Source organism: Aulonocara stuartgranti (genome assembly GCF_965226115.1).
Source record: "Aulonocara stuartgranti genome assembly, chromosome: 7".
NCBI classification, from domain to species: domain Eukaryota; kingdom Metazoa; phylum Chordata; class Actinopteri; order Cichliformes; family Cichlidae; genus Aulonocara; species Aulonocara stuartgranti.
The window spans coordinates 41912863-41936218 of record NC_138945.1 but is presented as its reverse complement, the minus strand read 5'-3'; the positions used below and the strand labels follow the sequence as shown (position 1 = coordinate 41936218).

The following is a 23356-nucleotide window of genomic DNA, read 5'->3' as shown; positions in this document are numbered from 1 at the left end:
CTGTGGCATAAAATTCTATGTGCATATGGGGTGTGGGCGTTGTTTTCATCGTGCCTCTACTGCAGACGTTAATGCAACGCAGCCATTTGCCATGTCATCTGCCATTTTAACATGAGCTGCCAAACAAGGCAAAGAAAAGAAAAGAAAAAGGAAGTGCTGTGAAAGTGATCAAGAGACATATGAAATGATCAAGTGACATGTGGCATCTTTGCCACTACCACTCAGATGACGAAAAAACCCCTCATAGTTCGAAAAGAGTTTCAGAGTTACGCTTCTGCAGTTTGAAAAGACTTGTTAGCGAGACGTATTCTCACAACACTGAGAACACACAGTTTTGAATACTTTAACATACACTACGTCAGATGCAGTCGGCTTTTAAGATTTGAAGAACTTACTAGTTTCATAATGCTTCTTCACTATATAATGGATAATTCTGGTTGCAGTTTTTTTCCGTTGATATCAGCATCGGTGTGACATCCAAGGCCCTAGAGTGGCACCAATTGATAGTTTTTAGGTCAACCATTTCTTCTTATGCCAATTATTTTATTTATTTACTCAATGATTCAGACTTTAGTTTAGATTTTTGGAATTATCCATTTCTAAATTCCTTAAGCTTAAAACGTTCCTTTTTTGCTAAAGCATATAGTTAGGGCTGGGTCAGGTGACCCTGAATCCTCCCTCAGTTATGCTGCAATAGATGTAGACTGCTGGGGGATTCCCATGATGCACTGAGTGTTTCTTCTTCAGTCACCTTTCTCACTCACTGCGTGTTTATATACTTTTCTGCATTGAATCGTACTTGTTATTAATCTCTGACTCTCTTCGACAGCATGTCTTAGATCCTGTCTTCCCTCTCTCACCCAAACCAGTCAAAGCAGATGACCGCCTGGTTCTGCTGAAGGCTTCATCCAGGTAAAACCTTCCTTCACACTGTTGCCAAAGTGCTTGCTCATAGGGGGTCATATGATGCTGGGTTTTTCTCTGTATGTATTATTGTAGGGTCTACCTTACAATGTAGAGCCCCTTAGGTGACTGTTGTTTCAATTTGGAGCTGTATAAAAAAATTGAATTGAATTAAGAAATTTACAATACAATTTTATTTATATAGCACATTTAAAAACAAGGTGTATGCCAAAGTGCTTCACAGAAACCAAATAAGAGCAATAATAAAATAAATAAAATATACTAACAGGTGGGAGACATAACTAACCAATGATACCAGGCATAGTAGGCACGAGCCGAAAGGCTGAAGGCTGAAGGCAAGGCTAAATAAATACGTTTTTAATCGAGATTTAAAAGATTGAATTGAATCAGACGCGCGGATAGCTTGAGGAAGATTATTCGAGAGGTAGGGTGCGACAGCGGTGAATGCGCGGTCACCTCTGGTCTTAAGGCGGGATCTAGGTCGCACCAGGAGCATTTGGCCTGCTGATCTAAGCGCTCTCCTAGGGGTATAGAAGCTGAGGAGATCCTTAAGATAGCTGGGCGCGGTGTTACTTATGATTTTAAAAGTGAGCAATAAGATTTTAAAATCAATGCGATGTTTAATGGGGAGCCAGTGCAGGTCGGAGAGAACTGGAGTAATAGACTCAAACCTACCAGTTCCGGTTAAGAGACGCGCAGCAGCGTTTTGAACAAGCTGCAGTTTGTGAATAAGGGCAGAATGGAGACCAGTATAAAGGGAATTACAGTAATCTAATATTGATGTAACAAAGGCATGGATACGTTTCTCCAGGTCCTTACGTGGTATGTAGGGCTTGGCCTTAGAGATTACACGTAATACAATACAAAATACTACATAGAGTGCACTATACAGGTCATCGGATGTTCAAGATGGGCTTTACATCTTCCAACAACTGCTCACACTGTCAAGGCAATACACCAGACAATTATATCCACGCTCTTTGGTTCTGTCCACCAGTGCAGATGTTTTGGCGCGAGATATGTGAAGACTTATCGAAGTGTCTGAAATGTAACATTCCAACTTCCCCCTTAGTGTGTTTGTTGGGCAGCTTAGATAATGTCACTTCAGAAAAGAATATCGCCCATATGGTTTTCACTGCCCTATGCATAGCCAAGAAAACTGTCCTCATGAACTGGAGAAATAAAAATAATCTTAATTCTAACCAATATAGAAATTATCTATTAGATTACATTAGTCTTGATACAGCCTCTGCCACCACATCAGATCAATTGCTCTGGGCTCCTTTGATCAGCTCCATCACCTAGTGGGGGTGGGGGGTCATAGTTTGGTCCCGCCTTCACTGTTGTGATTGGTGTGGGGGTAGGGACAGGCTTAGGGCGTCGGGGGGTTCCCCGGAGGCATCTTTCTTGGGGGGCTCAACCAGGGATAGCGGTCATGTCCGGTTGGGGGCTCTATTGGCTCTCAGGTGACTGTTTCCTCGTGGCTGCGTGCAGCGGGGCTAGGGGAGGGTCTGTGCTGACGGACGTGGGTTACTGACCTGGTAGCCTGGCTGCCCCTGGGTGGGTCCGGGATGGGCGTGAGGTTCTGGGGGTGCTCCGTCTCTGGGCTGGGGCCCTGGCCGGGCCTCGGGGCCTTGGGTCCTGGTTTGTGTGTTGCCGAGGTTGTGGGCGGGTGAGTGCATGGGGGCCCATCCCTGGCGCAGGGTGCCGCCGGTGCGTCGAGCCACCTGGGGGGCCCTTCAACTGGTGGGGGAGATTGTCACACCTTGCAGGAGCTTTCCTCTCCTCAGGAACTCTCTGCAGGAGGGGGAGATACAGGAGAGGTGGAGGAAGATCTCAGCCTGGGCGTCTATTGTCTCATGTAGTCTGGAAGATGAGTGGATGGTGGGGTGGGTGCAGTTTTCTCTGTGGTGGGGTTGGGTGGACTGTCCCGGGCTCTGTGGGGCGCTGCTGCGCTGGGCCCCGGTCTGGATGGGCCTGGGCCCCCTTTCCCTGGCGGGTCGCGGAGTATGGGAGTGCCTACTGGGGTCAGCGGGGGAGCTGGCCCCAGGGAGAGGGGTCACCTGCCCCTCCCTTCCTTCCCTCCCCATCTCCAGCTGCCTCCCTCTTCCCGCTCCACCACAACCACCCACACATGCAGGGCCTTGGAGTAGGGGTATGTCACCAGGGTGCAGAGGAGGCTACCCCCCCCCTCTGTCCCCTTCTGGCTGCCTCTGCCTCAATTTTATCCCACAACTTAGACATTCACATTACTCACACTCTCATTACACATACATATAGGATCTTGGGGGTGGGCACGATACACGGAATCCAAAGTACCATCAGGGTGTACACCTCACCCCTGGCATCGTTGCCCACCTCTCAATTTTAAATACACGTAGACATTGAGGGCTAGCAGGAGGGACCATGCGCTTACCTGCTGCTCTCTGGCAGGTAGCTCCAAGCCCTCCTGGGTTTTAAATGCACCTTAGAACACACATGCATCAACACTACAATGAGCGGGTGGAGGGAGGTTTGGAGTCTTCTCTCACCCCCATTCTCTGCGGCCTGCTGGAGCGGGGGGCTAGGAGGAGTTGGCTGTCCGACTGCGGTCTGGAGTGTGGGGCCTTCCTGCTGCTGCGGAGTCGGGGCGGTCTGCCTCTCCCCACCGCAGGGAAAAGGGTAACACCACCTGGGTCTGGGTGCAGTTCCCCCCTCCAGGGGCAAGGGTACCTAGACCCGGTTCGTAGAGTATGCTTGGGGAGTGTGATCGTGTGTACAGCGTCTCTTTATGTCTGTCTCCACGTTGGTTGAGTGTTGAGTAAGTGCATATGAGACCATGAGGGTGGGAATGGATGTTTGTGTCTGTGTGTGCCTGTATGTCTGTGTCTATATGTCAGGTTGGGTATCAGACGCCACCTCTCTGGGGACATCTCAGGCCCTCCAAGGTTTGGAGGCCTATCTCCACCCACCACCACTTCCCCTGCCAGTGGCGGACTCCCTCAGGTGTCGGTGCGTTGGTGGTTCTTTGTGTCTGGGGATGGGCGTCCGGGTACACACCGGCTCACTCCTTGGCGGCCGCTTATCGGGGCCTGGAGCCTGGGGCTCGCTCAGGCCACTTCGGAGGTGGGGTGCCCCCGGCCTCTCGGCCTGGGGCTCGGTCACTCAGGCACAGCTGGCTGCCGGGCGCGTCACTGCAACTCCCCCTGGCTTCTGCTCCGCGGCTGCTGAGTGGGCCCTCATCTGGGACTCTCCTCAGCTCTTACTGGGACAGTGGCGCGGCTGCCCCTCTGTTGGTCTTCCTTGGTCTCTTGTGTTCTTGGGGCCTCTGGATGTCTGGAGTTTTGATCTCCTCCATACCTGCTTCATACCCTGGAGGACGGGGCTGTGGCTCCCCACACTCTCTAGCAGATCATTACATGAAGAAACCTTTGGAATGCAAGCATGCTGATCCACACAGGTATGCACACAGGTGTACACACGGGTATTCACAGACGCGGACTACAGCTTTCTTGGCTGCTGCCTCAAAGAACATTGTGCGCTGTCTATCTTGCGTGCTGCACAATATCGTTTATTATTTAGTATCTACTGATATCTACTGCTAGCTAGTTTATTGTGATGGTGCTGTTTTTTCTATTATGTTGCTCTTTGTTGTTTGCTTTCTCTTCTTTTTTTTTTCTCCATACAGGTGACCCAGGTGTTTTGGTTTTTTTGTTTGTTTTTGTTTTTCTTTCTTTCCCCCTTCTCACCGTCTCTTCTCCCCTTTGGTTTTCTTTCTTTCTCTCCCTCTCTTTCTTTCATTCTTTCTCCCTGTCCTATCCCCCAGTCATGTCTGTCCCATTTGTAGCAACTGAAAATAAAATAAATTCATAATTATAATAAAGGTCAATCAAATGGACCAATATGGCAAGGCCATGATGATCCACTTGGTAAAATAAATCCGCTTGGCATCTTTCTTGGCCTTAAGACAACAATTCTGATGGCTAAAGATCCAAACAGGACACAAAAAAAAAGGAAAAAAAAAAGAGATTAGACGTAATTGATAGAAGCCAGATTTAACTACAGAGGACACATGTTTGTCCAGCTTGAAGGAACTGTCCAAGACAACACCCAAGTTCCTCACAGTGTCAGAAAGGGAGTTGGCAAAGGGCCCAAATACACCAGTTAGTTCAGCCCGAGGGATGGGAGTATCAAAGATTACAATTTCTGTCTTCTTATCATTTAAAATGAGGGAATTGCTCAGTAGCCAGTTTTTAACTTCACTCATACAATCAAAGAAGTGTTGCAACGATGACGCGACATCCTCAGCTAGTTCAAAATAGATTTGAATGTTATCTGCGTAAAAATGAAAGGAAATATTATATTTATCAAAGATTTGGCCCAAGGGTAACAAGTATAAAGAGAACAGCAAAGGACCCAGCGCAGACCCCTGGGGGACACCAGAGGTGACAGGGGCAGTGGAGGAGGAGTAGATAGGATTTAAACCAGCTAAGGGCACTGCCCGTGATGCCCACCAGATGCTTAAGCCTCATTAAAAGGACATTATGATCCACCAAATCAAAAGCAGAGGACAAATCAAGCAAAACTAAGACCACAGGGTGCCCTGAGTCAGCAATTGAGAGAAGGTCATTAAAGACTTTCAGTAATGCAGTTTCCATGCTATGGCGTGGCTTAAACCCCGACTGAAATTATTCCCCAATATTATTTGCATCCAAATAAGTTTGGAGTTGGGAGTGAACAATCTTCTCTAGGACTTTAGACAGAAATGGGAGTTTGGAAATAGGACTAAAGTTAGCGAGATCATTCTGATCGAGGAAGCTCCTTTTGAGTATAGTTTGCACTACAGCGTGTTTAAAGGCAGCCGGAACATAGCCCAATAACAATGACAGGTTCATTAGTGATAAAATATAGGGCCCGATAATGTTAAACCCTTCTTTAATAATGCGAGATGGAAGAATGTCATGAACAGCGTTTGCATTTTTCAGGTGATCAATTATACCCCTGAGAGTGGGCAGTGAAAGTGGATCAAACTGATTGAGGTTAGTGGAGCATCGTAAAGCTGGGGCCTGACTCATCACAGTGGGGTGCGAGACTCTTAGAGATAAGATTCTGCCTGTAAAATGATTTAAAAATCCTTCACAAAGAGCTAAGGAAGCCAGTCTAGGCATTACAGGACAGGGATTAATCAATGAGTTAAAGGTTTTAAATAAAAAATGTGGATTGTGACTGTTATCTGTAATGACAGCCGACAGGAAACCTGCCTTAGACAACCTAACAGATTTCTGGAATTCCAGGCGGGTCCTGCGAAGGATGTCAAAAGACACCTGGAGCTTATCTTTTTTCTTTTAAATTTGCATATTTTTGTCACTCAACACATTCTGAGGTGGGAAAAAAAGGACCTTCTTTGAAATAAAAGTCAAAAGTCTAGCAGTCTTTTAAATTGCATCTGAAGTCCTAATGTATTAAAGACAGAAAAAAAGGAATAAAATACCTCAGAGTGATGTTCTTCATTCTGTTGCAAGACTTCGATGCAGAGCTCTCCCAGCCTCATCATGTCCTCCAGTCTTTTCTCTGGAGGTACCTGATGTTCCACTATGTGGGAAAATTCCATAGCAAAGAAGCAGAAGCCATTGCAGATTAGTTTTACACTCAAACATGACTACAGAACATTTCAGAGAAGCCTCTGTTGTGTGTACAGTATGTTGGGTTCTGGGTCAAACCCTACTGATCACTAACAAATCTATCATTACGTTATTCATGATCATCTATCGTTTACTGTGATCCTCTGTTCTCCCTTCAAGCACCACCCTGAAGTGACATCTTTTGGTAAAAATCAAGCTATAAACTCTCACCCTTGATTTTAGCATATTCAATCAACTGACTATAGTTGATTTGAGCTGCTTGTTCCAGACACCTCTGCACCAGTTTCTTCATATCCTCTGGAGGAACAGGGGTAGTGATGTCTTTCATCAAAACCTGAAAAAACACATATCTCATTTAGGTCTTCTTAGAGCTCAAGAGAAGCCCCACTGTATGGCTTGTCAAACCTTCTGTGTGTCAGATGCAGCCAATCAGAATAAAACCGGTGGTCAAACAGTAGGATAGCCTCCTTGGACATAGAGCCACATAAAGTGGGGTGTTGAGCACCAGAGTAAAAATATGACGTGAAAATAAGTTGGATAAAACTTGATTTTAGTCAGGATAAAAGTCAGAATACTTTCTGGGTGCTGTCATGTTGAGCTTTATTTAAATTTCCATGTATCCATCCATTTACATTATATATAATATATACATTAGGTGAATGTGCAGTAGTAGCATGTATGCAGCAAGCAGGTGAATTCTGTACATTAAGTGAATTAGATTCACTTAATTAATTGACTTACTTGAACAAATCAGACTGGGGTTAGCTTTCTTGCCTTTCTAGCAGCATAAGTCTTCTTCAAGTCTTATTCCCTTGAAAACTGGTCTGTACTTTGTCTGAAGACATTGATAATCACTTGAAACCAAATTGCACAGATACGTGATTAAACTGATTCTAAGACAGCTGATAAACAAAGGCAACACGCTTTCCTTTTCTATACATGTATGTTACATGTTTCATGAAAAAACTGTGCAGGACATTTGTACAGTGGTGCAAAAAATATTTAAGCCCTTCCTGATCTCCTAACTTTTTTTGTATGTTTGTCACGGTTACAGTAAATGTTTCAGATGATTAAAAAAATGTAAATATTAGACAAAGACAACACAAATAAACACAAAATGGGGGGTGTTTATTATTAAGTAGAAAAGAAATACAAACCTGGATTATGACACATACAAAAAAATCGGGGCAAACACTTTTTCACACCACTGTGCTGTATGTTAAAATATGATTTAATCAGAGGCCAATTACCCGTTCCTGAAGGGAGAGCGTGGCCTTTAGGGCCCCATCTGGTCGTCCAAAGGGAAAGCAATACCTGCAGATGCAAAACGTAGGCAGCCACTTAGAAACAATCTCAAGGACAACTTCATAGAAAAAAAAAAGAAAAAAAAAAGAGAAGAAGAAGAATAGGAAAATGCGTTCAGTGGCAGAAAACGGTCAGTTGGCAACAGATGGCTGCCTGCTCTTGTCTAATTACACTGATGAAGGAAGCGTTTCTCACCTACAGCTCCATCGGAGTACAGATGAGGCAGTTCATGCAGGTTTCTCGTTGTTAATTGACAAGTGAACAGTACTTAATAAACAAAGGCATGCAGTCACACAGGTCAGCCATTTATTAGACCAAAAAGAAATACAGGCAGATGTTTTGCTCTGCTAACAGAGAAGAAATTATGAAACTCACTAAACTAAACTAATATCACATCGGACTTTGTTTAAAGATTCAATTCATACTTTATGTCACAAGTTCATGATCTTCATTTAAAAGAAAAATCAATCTCCACTAAAGACCAAAATGCTCAAAAGGCCTGAAATGTCTTTGATAAATACGTATTTTATCTGCATCGGCAAGCAAGCTTCTGACAGAAAGGAGACATAAGTGGTGATAATGTTTAAATGAGTGAATATGAGATATCTGATTAAAGAGAAAATCGGCAGAATTTTAGTCAGTCAATTCTATTTTAGTCAGTATGGGAAAACGAGGATTTTTAAGTGCTATAGTAAAAATTTTATAAAAAAAACCAAGACTATTTATGGTAAATCTTCAAAGTTTCTAAGCATATGTAATGATAACTGTGAAATTGTATCTTTATATATTTAATATTTTTTAACATATTTTTAAAAAACCAATGAAAATGTTGTGCTTTTATTTTTAATAGTGTAATAGCTTTTGAGGTATTCATGTTCAAACATATCCACAGATTTCAATCTGGGATGGACCATTTTTCAAGAGACTTGAAAAGTATTTGATATTTGAAGCTAAAATTTAACTGAATCCTCTTTGGACCATAAATGTCTATTTTATTTTAAATAGTTTTTTGGAATTTGACTTTAATGAATAGAGACAATAAAGACAGACAGGAAAGTGGAGGAAGGAGAGGGGAAGACACGCTGCAAAGGGCTGCGGGTCAGACTTGAACCCAGGCAGCTACTTTCTGGCCATGCGGCATATGGCTGCCTGCTCACCCACTGAGCCAAACCGGCGCCCCGACCACAGAGCTTTTACACAAATGGGGGAGGGATGAACAGAATGTTCTAAAACTTGGCTGACAGGGCTGAGACAGAACGACCCTTATATAAATTTAAATGACACAAGGGAAAGAAATTGATGATGTGAAAGATATTTAATTGTTGATGGCACTAGTACAGCACATTTACTGTTATGACATCTACTAAGGGAGTTTCAACAGCGTTTCTCTGATTAACCTTCACAAAGAGAAATTTTACTGAAGTGATGTAAAACATGAGGGTACAAGCATCATGTTATCATCTTTCTGACCCATTCATCCACTCCAACCTCTTCCAATGTTGAAGCACTACAGATGCATGATGTAAGTTAAAATTTCCTTTGTTTTTCTGGTTGAGACAGTAGATATGACAGTGCTAATAAAGGTGAGAGATCGTTTCCAGTCTCAGACATGAAAAGCTCTTTTTCATGTCTGTTTCATCATCCAAATATTGTCTAAGCAATCTGTTTTGCTTTCCAAAAACTATGAACCCCACATGCACTTAATAAAAAAAAACAATAACAACAAATAGTAACTATGCATTACTATGTACTGGACCAGACAATATAAGTAAGAGACTGCAGGGATTTTCAGGTTTCACTCAGACAGCCACACTGAAGCCTACTGAGAACTTACACTAAAATTACAGACTGTCAGACTAATTTTCAGTTTGTTAACAAAAAGCTGATATTTTTCAAATAAAATAAACGGTGGTCTGCCTGAAAAATGTGAAACTGGAGGAGTAGGACTGATTATCAGTGATTCAATGTAGGTACGGGGGCAAATTTTATAGTGAAAGGAAGTTAAAAGACATTAACAACTCTGACTTAATCCAAACCAAACTGTGGAAATCCATCTCTTTTCTGGGTGACATTTGCATAATCCCTGCCTTGTCTTGGCCATTGTTTATCAGCATTAGCCTCTTGTTTAGGTGAGTTAGTAATGACTCCTGCTGATCGACCCCCTCTTCCCGGCCCCTCCTGTGTTCTCTGGAGCCAGATGGAGGGCCCTCTCAGACATGAAGGGTTTAAAGAGATGGGTTTCAGTACAGTTAATGGCACAGGTCCATTCAGATGAGTGTTGCTCAAGGTCTTGGGGCTGTCGCTTTCACACCATCCTCACAATGTGCTCAAACAGCAGCGGCATTGCTGAATGGCAGCACGCAGATTCAGGGAGGTCTCATCAGCTGCCATCAATACATGTCTTGCACCTGTTGCATGTTGCCGATGGTGCTAAAAATACCCTGACTGCTTTCATTTATGAGAATGAAGATAATGTTTTTATTTTTGTTTTACAAATTTTCGGCATTTTGTTTTTTGTTTTTGTCAATTTATTTTTAAATGCTTTTTTTATTAAGTTTTAACACCCCCACCCTCCCACGACAGTCCATCTACATAGTTGGCAAATCCACAATCATAGATTAAGAAAACCACACATTGTAATAAGAATATAAATGATTACAATAGTAATAATAAACAATCTTACTGTGTAGTCCAATTTATGTATGTCTTTTTAAGTTAACCAGTTAGCAACAGCCATCAACTTAACAATTACAGGCATTATTATTTCAACAAGTTCCTCTGAAATAGATGACCTGAACCTAGAAATCAATTTATACTCCCAGAAGCAGTGACAATATGAACAGCACTTAATGTGCAGAGGAGAGCGAGAGCAGTTTATCTTGTGCAAAACAACAGAATGAAGAATCTAACACTGAGTTTCTCTCAGTCTGTTGCATATGAAGGTAGATTTGATCAGGACTATAGCTACCTGCCTGTCATCCCTTACATATTCTGTGCCTAAATCCTTTACCCACTTATGAGGAGAAAGAGAAGGGAGTAGAATACAGAAGGTGCTCCAAGACAAATATCCAAAGAAGCGTTCCTTTGGAAGTTTTGCCTACAACTGTTGGCTCATCTTCAAACAGGTCTCCAAGTACATGACTCCCCCTGTCCCACCATTAATGCTGTCATATAAAATAGGATTGAGCTTTACCACTGGACTTCTATTACGGACATCACAAGTGACCAGACTCCATGGGGAGTGTGGAGAACAACTCCACGAATTAATACATGATTCCTTTTAAAATACGCATGTAGCTAAGACCAAAAACAGCAGGCATGGCAAACCCAGTTGTACAACAGAATTTTAGGCATCCGTGTCTGTATGTAATTGTAAAAGTCTAAGCCTCTGTTTAGGTTTTTTGCCATCCCGTATAAAATTAGAGACGGCCTTTTCTGTATCCTGAATTTTCTTCTTCGGCAAGTACAGAGGATGCATCTGCAGAGAGTATAAAATACGAAACAAAGTGGTAATTCATGCCATCATTCAAGGTCTATTTTAACTGCATGCAATAAACTGGAAGAAAATTGAGCTTCCACAGGTCCACATGTTTGGTGATATTTTAATTCCTAAATATGTAAATCCAGATACTGACCGACTGAAGGGAATATTGTTCATTGTCCCCCACATTTCCAGTAGTGTGGCCTGAGATTGACTAAAGTTGACCTTTTAACGAGTTATAGAGCCTAATTCACTAAAGAGTGTTAGAGTAGCCACAACTGATAATCAAGAGGAGGACAAAAACAAAAGAATATCATCAGTCAGACATTTCTGAGGAGAGAAAAAAAGTCTATTCTAAAGTTATGGAGGGCGACATACAAGTTGTAAAGAGATTCACACATTTTCTTGGAGGGAAACATAAAAGTACATACAGGCCCTCCTTAATAGTTATTGTTTTGTCAAGTGTTAAGGAGGGCAGCAATGTAAAAAACTAATTCCCATGCTTTTTGAGTTATATGATGCCAGCCTAGCTCCTTTGCAATTTACTATGGTCCAGATCTGAAAAATGAGTTTCTTAAAATTTGCCATTTCTTTCTTAAGGAGTGACAGGATATTGACGACATGGTTGATGCCCTTCAGATTAAGTGATAGAATTTTAATATCACTCATATGTATTATGTGATTATGAAATTAGTAATCACACACACAAGAACTGGTGCATAGCACACATGCAGTGTAAAAAAGACTGTCCCTAATAACCCACCCACAACCACAAACTCCAGCTTTGAACAGCCCCACAAGACCCCACAAGAACAGAAACAAATAAACACAGAATGGAATTATGACCTCTTGAGCAAGTGAAGCCAAGATCCGTCCCTCCACCATAAAGAGAGAACCATATACCGCCAGCAGGGGTATCCCACTCATGATGTTAGTTCCCCACACACTCCCACACCCTGGCCAATTGGCAGTGTCAATGAATGCAAACCACAGTAAGTCAAGAATTATTTGAGAATAAAAAAAAAAGCAACATAAAGAAAAAAGGGAGAGACAAAGAGAAAAACAAAAATAATAAAATTCTTAAAATACTAATGTGTTAGTATGGTCCAACACTGCTTACTCATTTTGTAATGCAGTGCACCTCCAAAGAAAAAGAAAAAAAAAACAAAATCGGCATAGCCTGTTCGTATCTCCTTATCACAAACAACTGCAACTGAGTTTCACTCAGAACACTGAAATATATACGGATACTGTATTTCCTCTCTTTATAGGGTGCTCACGCGCCCCGTTAAATTGCCGTCTGGCCCCTCACCTGCGTTAAACAATCTTGGCAATGTAAATCTTGCTTCCTTGAAACGACAGGTCGCCTTTCTCCCTGCCCGCTGATTGCATTCTGCTTTTGTCACTTACGTTGTGCAGTTTGATGATAGTAGATTGTTGTTGTTTTTCATCAGGGGGCCAAGGCTGAGCCCTGTCAGTTCTTTGTTTAGCTTCCAGGCCCAGCATCTTCTGAAGCCAGGTTTCAAACAACTAGATTGCCTGTTTTCCTTCTGTGTCTCAAGTTCATTATCAGGATCCGTGACTCTTCCCTCCAACGAGACTGTGCAGCGTATATCATTTACAGTTTCTTATTGGTACTGTTTCGAATTTATATCAGTGCAAGTCAAAAAGCCGCTGGGTCAGCTTTTTGACTTGCACTGACATACCTACAACCATGAGGGAAAATAATGACAAACCTGCATTCATATACTAATGAATAAGGAGTATCAGTGTTTCAATGTGATTGTTACACGTGAAAAATTAATTTGTTCTCAAATGTGAATCATGTATGCAATGTCTGGTGAGTCATATAAAATCTTGTGAAAAAGTATTTCACCCATACTGATTTCTTTTCTGTTTTATGTTGTATATTTGTCGAACTTACATATTTGAGATCTTCAAATTAATTTTAACATTAGACAAATATTACCCGAATAAATACAAAATGCTAATTAATCATAGTTAATTAATGATTTAATGTAAGTTAACAATGATGAACCACATTATTTTGGGAAAGCTGACTTCAATTTCACAGGCCACACCCCCCCCTGAATACTGCTAGACAAGCTAAATCAAGAACTCACTTAAACAGAATCTGTCTGACTAAGTGACTCTAGCTCTTCTGGGAGACACCGATGGGCACCTAAGCTAGCTGAGAAACATAATCTTGTCTCTATATCACAGGTTCCCCTTTCCATAATGAAACTAATATTTAAACAAGTCGACAAAGTCTAAAATAAAAGATCAACACTGATTTTTGGCAGAAGGACAGAAATCTGAATTTTCTATGTAAATGACATTGAACAGTTCATCCACACAGAAGGTTTTGATTACAATTTTAAATTCCATGACTTCCATGACAGAAATTTCATGACCACATAAGTCTTGACACTTTCTAGTTTTAGCTGAAAAAATAAGTCTTCAGAAACAAATATACTTCTATTGGTCTTCAATATGAAGGTGTTACATACCTAAAATGTGTGATCTGGTTCTCCAGCAGAGCAATGAGACGACTTCTGATTGCCTCAAACTGCACTTTTTCCTCCATGGTCACTGTGCCTATCCCATCAGGCCTGATGAGAACGAGAGAGAGAGGGGAAAAAAGAGACAGACTCATGTTTACATAATGGTGACAAATTACTGCTTGACGGTGGGAAGCAGCTGGCGTTTTTAGCATGACCAACTGATAATGAATCGTGGAGTCTAGATTTCATGTAAAAAGCTACGTTCAGAGTTCGCCACAGGGGGTAGCTCTGCATGCTTGATTTGACATTTGAGTCTTATGTCTAATGCCCTTCCTGACACAATCTTAAAGGACCTATTACTTGCTAAGCAAATATGTAAACTACTACACTATACATTATAAAACTAAACTTGAAGCTTGAAAGCTAAGCTTGTTGTTTCCCTTCTACAATGTGGTTAGCATTGTGAAAGGGTTTATTTTAATGCAAATCAACATCTTTTCTTAAATATAAATTGGTACTTTTGGTTGCTAACCCTAGTAGTAAGTGAACCGCACAATACTAAAAGAAGTCTCCTTAACTCAACTCAGCATGAAACTAAAGTGCTAAAGTGCTTCACAGGTAAAAAAAAAAAAAAAGGGAGATCAGGAAGAATACTTTTGCAAAATCTTACCAACATTAAGACAGTAAAATGTTCAAGATAAAAAAATAAAGCTGAAAATAAATAAAGTAAGCACAATAAGTATCACCATGACTAAGTTGTCTTCCATTTAAAAAAGACAACTATCCATCTACTGTCCTGCAGCCTCAACTTCTGGATGCCAGATGGAGATGGGTGCCAGGTCACCTCAGGTATAAATGATCTCAGAGCAGAGGCAAAAAAGCTTTCTCCTGGCAACACTTCCAAACAGTCGTACTGGCTCAGTGTTTTTCTAATGATACTTTCATGAAATAAATAATGCCATGGTGTAATATTTCATGTGTTGTTGTGTTTCAAGGTTGTAGTTTACAAATAATAATAATAATAATGATAATAATAACAATATAAACTAATAATAAAATAATAATAGACCTTAATTCAAAACCTTAGAATTGAAAGTGGCAGTACTGTGTAAACTGTGGGCTGTATATACTATACATAATTCTTAGTCTTCATTCTTCATCAAGACTCTCTTAACCTCCTAAGACCCGAACTCTTCCACGACATGCATGTTTAATTTCTCTTTGATATTTGGGCTGGTTGGGGCCCGATGAATGTAAAAACAAAGAATTACCAGATTTTTTTTTTTTACCTTATTTTTGTTTTTAAGAAAATTAAGAGCCACATATGAGGATATTTGTTTAAATAATAGAACAGTAGCAGTATAATGCCCTCGTAAGTGGATATCAGGCCCTTGTAGACCAAAATTGAGTATTTTGTTCTAAATAACCCAAAATGTGATGTCCACATATGTGGACACCAGGTCCTAGGAGGTTAAAAAGCAAAAGATTTTTATAACTAAGAACTCTACACCAGCTAAATGCCTGAAACATCAAGAACCGAAATAAAAGCAAAATTCAACACCACAGAAAAGAGTCAGGGTGCTTTTTCTCTCCTTGGCTTCTTTTTTTACTCTGGCTTGTTTCACAAACAAACAACAAACTGATCAGTCAGCCAATTTTTCTACGATAACCTCAAAGTTAACCAATCAAACGCTCAGACTTGTCCTGCTCCTCACAATTCATCTGGCTGTCAGCAGGAGAGTTGACAAAAAATGTTTGGTGAATGCTTCATTAATGCTTTTAAAGCCTTCATTCTGTTCTTGCCTTGGTCTGAATAGCAGTTTGTTAAAAAAAAAAAAAAAGGGAAAAATGCAATCAGGACCCAGAGCAAGCAGCCTTGACTTTCTGGGCTTTCTCTGTGCCTCTGAAAGAGAAAAGAACCCTCTTTAAACGGCACTTGTGGGCACCGGAGGGAAGAAGCACGGAGGTTGTCTGTTAATGAGTTGTTCTTATAAAAGCTTTCAGTGGTTTAGCCCATGACTGCTGCATGTTGAGTACCAACAACTCTGCTGAGCTCTTCAAGGCACATCATGACTCTCCAAAGTTGAAAATAATAGCATGACAAGAAAGCAACAAAGTCTCAAAGACAGAACTGCGGATACTGAATCATCAAGCATTAACCTCCTGAGAAGCATAAATGTGACAATAATAAATTTACTTTACTTTACTCAGAAAAATGTTTTTCTACAGCAGAGTTGTGGAAAGGACACCAGTGAACACAATGATGGAAGAAAACAAAAGAGAAATGAAACTAAATTATATTTTTATTCTCTGATGTTCAATAGTGCCACCTGCTCTCTTGTAGAAAAAAATATGTTTAATTTAAAAAAGGAAAGAAAATTTAATTCAGTATATAACATGAATAATATAAACATAAATATTTCATATAATATAAAATAAGTAAAACTACTTAGCATTACAAATACAGACTTTTAAATTAATAAAGATGTCAGTAGTTATTTATAAGGGGTTCAAATTAAACACATTTAAAAAGATTTTTTTTAAACTAAAACAATTACATAAATTAATTAAATAACTTTTTTCTTTTAAAGCAAAGACATGCAAAGTTAACTAAAATCCGATTCAGTGTTATTCACAGCCCGGGGAAGGTGGAAGTTGCAGAGGTGGTGGTGGATAACAACAGGACGTTGTCATGTATTGTGAGAGAACATCAGTGCCACTCTTCAGCTCCACTCAACTCAATTCAATCAGTAATGAGAAGCAGCTTTCTTTGCACAACAGCACTTGTTAGCACAACTTGTAAACCCTGTTGTTCCCCAAATCTTTCAATTCATCACAACTCCCCCACCGCACTGCTCACAACCTTATTTAACAAGCACCAGTTAATCCTGAGGGAACAGAAAGCAGAGCCATTGTGAGGGGGGCGTGTGTGTTCACTCATGTAAAAATTTGCTTTCATGCTGAAGAAGCCAAGGGTCTCATTGCACAAATGAAGATGTGAAGACTGTGATGGGAGCAAGATGCATGATAGAGGGACTGCCTGAGGCTCCAAGCCCCCACAGTTATTGCCAGCTGTTCTGTAATCTGAGTTGTTCATCTTGCTCAAACAATCAATCTGCATCCCAGAGAAAGATGACAGAAAATAAAAATGGCTGTAGAGTTTTGCAGCTCTTGCCTTTTTGTAACAAGACTATATGAATAGTTTGAAGGTCAGGTGGTTTTTTTATATTGAGTTGCTGTTTTTAACATATTAGACATCTATCTTGGTGCATAATTTGTCATATTTGACTATAATACACAAAACCTCAGGAGCTGAGCAACAAATCTCAGCACACAGATACATTTTAGGTTCCTAAAGGTTCTTATTTAGATATTATGTTGTCTTCATACTGCCAAAAAGGCAAAACAGCCTCTACTATTCTCCATCTGATGTAGCTCAGGAGGTAGCGAAGCTCTGCTAACTGGAAGGTTGGTGGTTCGATGCTCGATGATATTTAGGCATACATTTCTGCATGCCTAAATATCATCGGGTAAGACTATGAACCCTGAGTTGCTCGCGAATGCTCCCTTTAGAATAAATGTGTGTGAATATTAGCTAGCTCTTAGGTGGAGAGAAAAGTGCTTGTACGAATGGGTGAATGAGACATGTTGTATAAAGCACTTTGAGTGTTCAGTTCAGTTCAGTTCATTTTTATTTCAAACATTTCAAACATGTGCCTTCACAATCATTACAAAATATCATTCCATTATTTGTTTGAAAAGGAGTAGGCTGAAGTATTTACTTATTTGTCCCTACCCCCTCAAGTTTTACCTCTCAGTATGAACCTGACCCAGTATGAACCTTCCAGATCCCTCAGGTCATCTGGATCCGGTCTTTTATCAGTTCCCAGAGTCAGAACCAGACACGGAGAAGCTGCATTCAGCTTTTATGCTCCTTATATCTGGAACAAACTCCCAGAAAGCCTCAGATCAGCTGAAACACTCAGTTTATTTAAATCCAGGTTGAAGACTCACCTATTCTCAGCTGCATTTGAATAAAGCACCAAATCCACACTTTTAAGCTTAAATTTCAAAACTTACATTTAACTACTGATCTTATCTATTTCTGATTTTATGTTTTGATTTTATATACTGTTTTGTTTGTTTGTTAAGCTTAAATTTCAAAACTTACATTAACTACTGATTTTATCTACTGTTCTGATTTTATCTGTTTTGATTTTATATACTGTTTTGTTTGTTTGTTTGTTTGTTTGTTTGTTTGTTTGTTAAGTGGGTTTAGAGCTCTGGGTAGCTTCCCAGCTGGGTCTAGACTGGGTCTAGAGAGTATTTTAAATTCAGGGAATTTAAAATAGAAAGTAGCTCGTCCACAGAAGGACTGGTAGCTCCCCTTACGATAAGGGTTCAGATCGCGCGAACAGGTGTGGGATTAGAGCTCTGGGTAGCTCCCCAAGTGGGTCTAGACTGGGTCTAGAGATTTTAAATTCAGGGAATTTAAAATAGAAAGTAGCTCGTCCACAGAAGGACTGGTAGCTCCCCTTACGATAAGAGTTCAGATCGCGCGAACAGGTGTGAAATGTGTGTGTTTAGTTAGTTAGTTAGTTGGTTTTAATCAATTTTAAATCATGCTTTTTATTTGTTTTTGTTTCTAATGTCTCTGTAAAGCACTTTGAATCACCTTGTTGTTGAATTGTGCTATACAAATAAATTTGCCTTGCCTTGCCTTGCCTCTCATTCATTTAATTTTTTTTTGTCTTAAATTAAACAAACAACATATGAAACATATGAAGTAAAACAAAACATAACATACATAAATCAAAACAAGAAATTAGCAAGCCCCACCACAGTATAGTTTCTTTCATATGAAAAATACAGAATGTGTATATTTGCAGATACACAAGTTATGGAAAAACAACAAACCAAAACAAAACAAAAAAAACAAAAAAGAACCGCAACACCATTTCCAGCAACATTACCGTCCTGAGTGTTCACGTAGAGTAGAAAAGTGCTATGTAAGAAAGAGTCCATTTACCATTTATAAAAGCATCATATCTTTTTTATTTCACAATACTAACATCTAATTTAAAAAGGTTGAATTATGCATGTTAGTTTGCCTGGAAACCAACTTACAATTGGTGGCTTACAGGCAATATTTTACAGGCAAGTCCAATGAATAGCTTAAAATGATACAAAAGTAAGTGGTGAACTGCCAGAGGTTAAAAAAAAGGTAAGGTTACTCAAAACTGAAAAATATTGTGTATTTCATAATTATACAAAAACATTATACAAAAAAATTATACATTAAACAAAAACAAAAAAAACCCCAGCAACACAAAATGGGTTAACAGTTTAAATCTGTTCTGCACCAATAGAGGTTGATCAAGCCTTGAAAGCTGGTGCTACTAATTCCTACAGGTGTTCCAACTTTTTGGGATTACTTACAACCCACTCTGTCTGCATAAAAGCAGTGCTGGAACACACTGTGGTACCATACCCATCAGTGAGCCTCAGCTGAACAGCATTGTGCTGCAGAAAGTAGTGTGTAGCTATAAAAATGGCGAGAAAAAGGCAATTAACAATGGAAGAGAGACAGACCATTATAACACTTAAAAATATAGATCTTTCCTACAGAGAAATTGTGTCAGTGATTCCAGTTTCCCTCAGCATCAAAAAGCACTCAGAAACTACTTGCTCTCAGGCTAGAGCAATAACTACCATTGTTAATTTCTCCAGATCAGAGAGGTTTCGTGAAGGGTATGCATGGTTTTTTCAACCTGCGCAGGTTTTTAAACATATTACACACCAAGTCAACTACAACCCCTGAAATTGCCTTATTACTCGATGCTGAGAAGGCATTTGACCGGGTGGAGTGGGATTATCTGTTTTATACTCTACATAAATTTGGATTTGGCCCTAATTTCATTTCATGGATTCAGTTACTTTACTCCTCACCTTTGGCACGTGTTAGAACAAATTCGTTGTTCTCTTCTTATTTCCCACTTCTCCGTGGTACGAGACAAGGTTGTCCCTTATCCCCTCTTCTTTTTGCATTATCAATTGAACCATTGGCGATTAAACTGCGAGCTGACAGTTGCATTAAGGGCATCTTCAGAGGTGACCAGGAGCACAAAATATCCTTATATGCTGACGACCTCCTGCTGTATATGTCAGAGCCTTTATGCTCTCTTCCCCGTGCTCTTGCCATTTTTGAATGTTTTGGTAATATTTCAGGTTACAAGTTGAACCTGCATAAAAGTGAACTTCTCTGTGTCAACTCTATAGCCAGAAAGATTTCATTTGCAGATTTTCAATTTAACGTTAAATCAGGGTATGTGACCTATCTGGGGGTTAAGGTTACCCATTCATACAAAGGTCTTTATGAAAGAAACTTTGTCCCGCTGCTTAAGAATACTGAGACAGATCTTCAGAGGTGGAACAATTTACCACTGTCATTAACTGGCCGCATCAATTCTATCAAAATGAACATACTACCCAAGTTCCTTTATTTGTTTCAATGTATCCCATGCTACTTACCCAATAAGTATTTTATAACACTGAATAAGCATATCTCTGCATTTATTTGAAATGGCAAAAGTCCACGAATTCGTAAAGATTTCATGCAGAGGACTAGGCCAATGGGTGGATTAGCCTTGCCAAACTTTCAGTCTTATTATTGGGCAGCAAATATTCGAAATATGCTGTACTGGATGAGTAATTTTACTACAGAGACTCCAGCTTGGCTCCAAATTGAGTCATCCAATTGTGGCAAAATTTGCCTATCGGCTTTGTTGAGTTCAGCTCTCCCATTAGAACTATACACCTACAGGGAGTGCAGAATTATTAGGCAAGTTGTATTTTTGAGGAATAATTTTATTACTGAACAACAACCATGTTCTCAATGAACCCAAAAAACTCATTAATATCAAAGCTGAATGTTTTTGGAAGTAGTTTTTAGTTTGTTTTTAGTTTGAGCTATTTTAGGGGGATATCTGTGTGTGCAGGTGACTATTACTGTGCATAATTATTAGGCAACTTAACAAAAAACAAATATATACCCATTTCAATTATTTATTTTTACCAGTGAAACCAATATAACATCTCCACATTCACAAATATACATTTCTGACATTCAAAAACAAAACAAAAACAAATCAGCGACCAATATAGCCACTGTAAAATTATGATATTATTTTATGCCATGTTAGACCCCGAAATAAAGATTGTGAATTATTATGTAGTTTAAGTTGGCATTATTCTCCTGAATTAGAAGAAGGTGATAATTATTGCAGTATTTAAACTGATTTGCATTGCATTAGACTGCTGATTTATTGTGAATGAATGATATTGTTTATGATGCATTATACTGTTGAGTTATAAGGAATACTGTTCGCAGAAAGTCATCGCCTTATTTGTCTGATTAGAAGAGAATAGAACATGCTGGAGTTTTCTGCCCCATCTCAGCACGAGCAGATAAACAGGGAGCCAAGGTCGTAGCTTAGGCGCCGTGTGAGAGAAAGAATGTGAATGTTTAGGCTTTTATGATAAGATGGGAGAACCAGAGGCTATAAGAGTTTGAGCAATGCTCCACCACTTTGAGATTTGAGGCTGTCTGCATCAGTGTCCATCTCCCACGTGTGTGATCATTAAATCATCGTTTGACTCAACCCGACCGGACCAGTGTTGTTATTGTGGTTTTTCTCTTGTCTCCATCCCCAATATTTTGAACCTTAACACCACCTTTCTTTGCAAGGACACTCAAAAGCCTGCCATCCATGGATTCTGTCAGTGTTTTGATCTGTTCACCATCAACATTGCGTGCAGCAGCAACCACAGCCTCCCAGACACTGTTCAGAGAGGTGTACTGTTTTCCCTCCTTGTAAATCTCACATTTGATGATGGACCACAGGTTCTCAATGGGGTTCAGATCAGGTGAACAAGGTGGCCATGTCATTAGTTTTTCTTCTTTTATACCCTTTCTTGCCAGCCACGTTGTGGAGTACTTGGACGCGTGTGATGGAGCATTGTCCTGCATGAAAATCATGTTTTTCTTGAAGGATGCAGACTTCTTCCTGTACCACTGCTTGAAGAAGGTGTCTTCCAGAAACTGGCAGTAGGACTGGGAGTTGAGCTTGACTCCATCCTCAACCCAAAAAGGCCCCACAAGCTCATCTTTGATGATACCAGTCCAAACCAGTACTCCACCTCCACCTTGCTGGCGTCTGAGTCGGACTGGAGCTCTCTGCCCTTTACCAATCCAGCCACGGGCCCATCCATCTGGCCCATCAAGACTCACTCTCATTTCATCAGTCCATAAAACCTTAGAAAAACCAGTCTTGAGATATTTCTTGGCCCAGTCTTGACGTTTCAGCTTGTGTGTCTTGTTCAGTGGTGGTCGTCTTTCAGCCTTTCTTACCTTGGCCATGTCTCTGAGTATTGCACACCTTGTGCTTTTGGGCACTCCAGTGATGTTGCAGCTCTGAAATATGGCCAAACTGGTGGCAAGTGGCATCTTGGCAGCTGCACGCTTGACTTTTCTCACTTCATGGGCAGTTATTTTGCGCCTTGGTTTTTCCACACGCTTCTTGCGACCCTGTTGACTATTTTGAATGAAACGCTTGATTGTTCGATGATCACGCTTCAGAAGCTTTGCAATTTTGAGACTGCTGCATCCCTCTGCAAGATATCTCACTATTTTTGACTTTTCTGAGCCTGTCAAGTCCTTCTTTTGACCCATTTTGCCAAAGGAAAGGACGTTGCCTAATAATTATGCACACCTGATATAGGGTGTTGATGTCATTAGACCACACCCCTTCTCATTACACATCACCTAATATGCTTAATTGGTAGTAGGCTTTCGAGCCTATACAGCTTGGAGTAAGACAACATGCATGAAGAGGATGATGTGGACAAAATACTCATTTGCCTAATAATTCTGCACTCCCTGTATAAACGTAACCCTTTGTTGTCTGACTCGCTCAGAATCTGGGTGCAATGTAGGAAAAGGTTGGGGTTACACTTAATGTCAATTAAAGCACCTATCTGCTCAAATCCTATGTTCCCACCCTCCAGGATGGATTCTGTCGTGGTCTGGGTGGTTTTCCACAGCATCGGCTCCTCCCCACTGGGTGGAGTCTTTGTTGTTCCTCACCTGATGGCAATCATACCAGCAGTATTTATGACCGGCGCACTCAACTGGTCTTCGCCAGATTATCTGCCAACTTTAGTCAGTTCTCGGCCTCACGTCTGTTCCTTGGTGACTCATCGTGTGTATTAACCTTATTTCCTCTGTTTTCTCGTCAGCCTCTGAAACCCACCTACCAAGCTCTCCTGGATACAAGTTTGCAGCCGCCGGTAATCTCTCCCCATTTTGGAACTGCCAGTCTCTCCTGCCTGCCTCCCTGCATTGCATGCAGCACCCACCTGGACCTCTCCTGCCTCCCCCCTCCACGCAACCCCCACCTGCAAGCTTGTAAGACAGCTCAGTGTATTATCCTCAGATTCACTCGCAGCCCTCTGTGGGATTC

The 23356-nt window shown here is 40.7% G+C and overlaps 1 protein-coding gene across 4 annotated transcripts in view; it reads right to left on the bottom strand.

Annotated features, from left to right (window-relative positions):
• The window catches only part of cadps2 (Ca++-dependent secretion activator 2), a 198404-nt gene that overhangs the window by 66045 nt on the left and 109003 nt on the right, over nucleotides 1–23356 (bottom strand). For all 4 annotated transcript variants that reach the window (XM_082540795.1, XM_082540794.1, XM_082540797.1 and 1 more), the window contains exons 14-17: nucleotides 13842–13943; nucleotides 7796–7859; nucleotides 6756–6879; nucleotides 6395–6495 (exon numbers count right to left, since the gene is read on the bottom strand). In XM_082540795.1, coding sequence (XP_082396921.1) covers nucleotides 6395–6495; nucleotides 6756–6879; nucleotides 7796–7859; nucleotides 13842–13943 — 391 coding nt within the window. The remainder of the gene's footprint in view (nucleotides 1–6394; nucleotides 6496–6755; nucleotides 6880–7795; nucleotides 7860–13841; nucleotides 13944–23356) is intronic.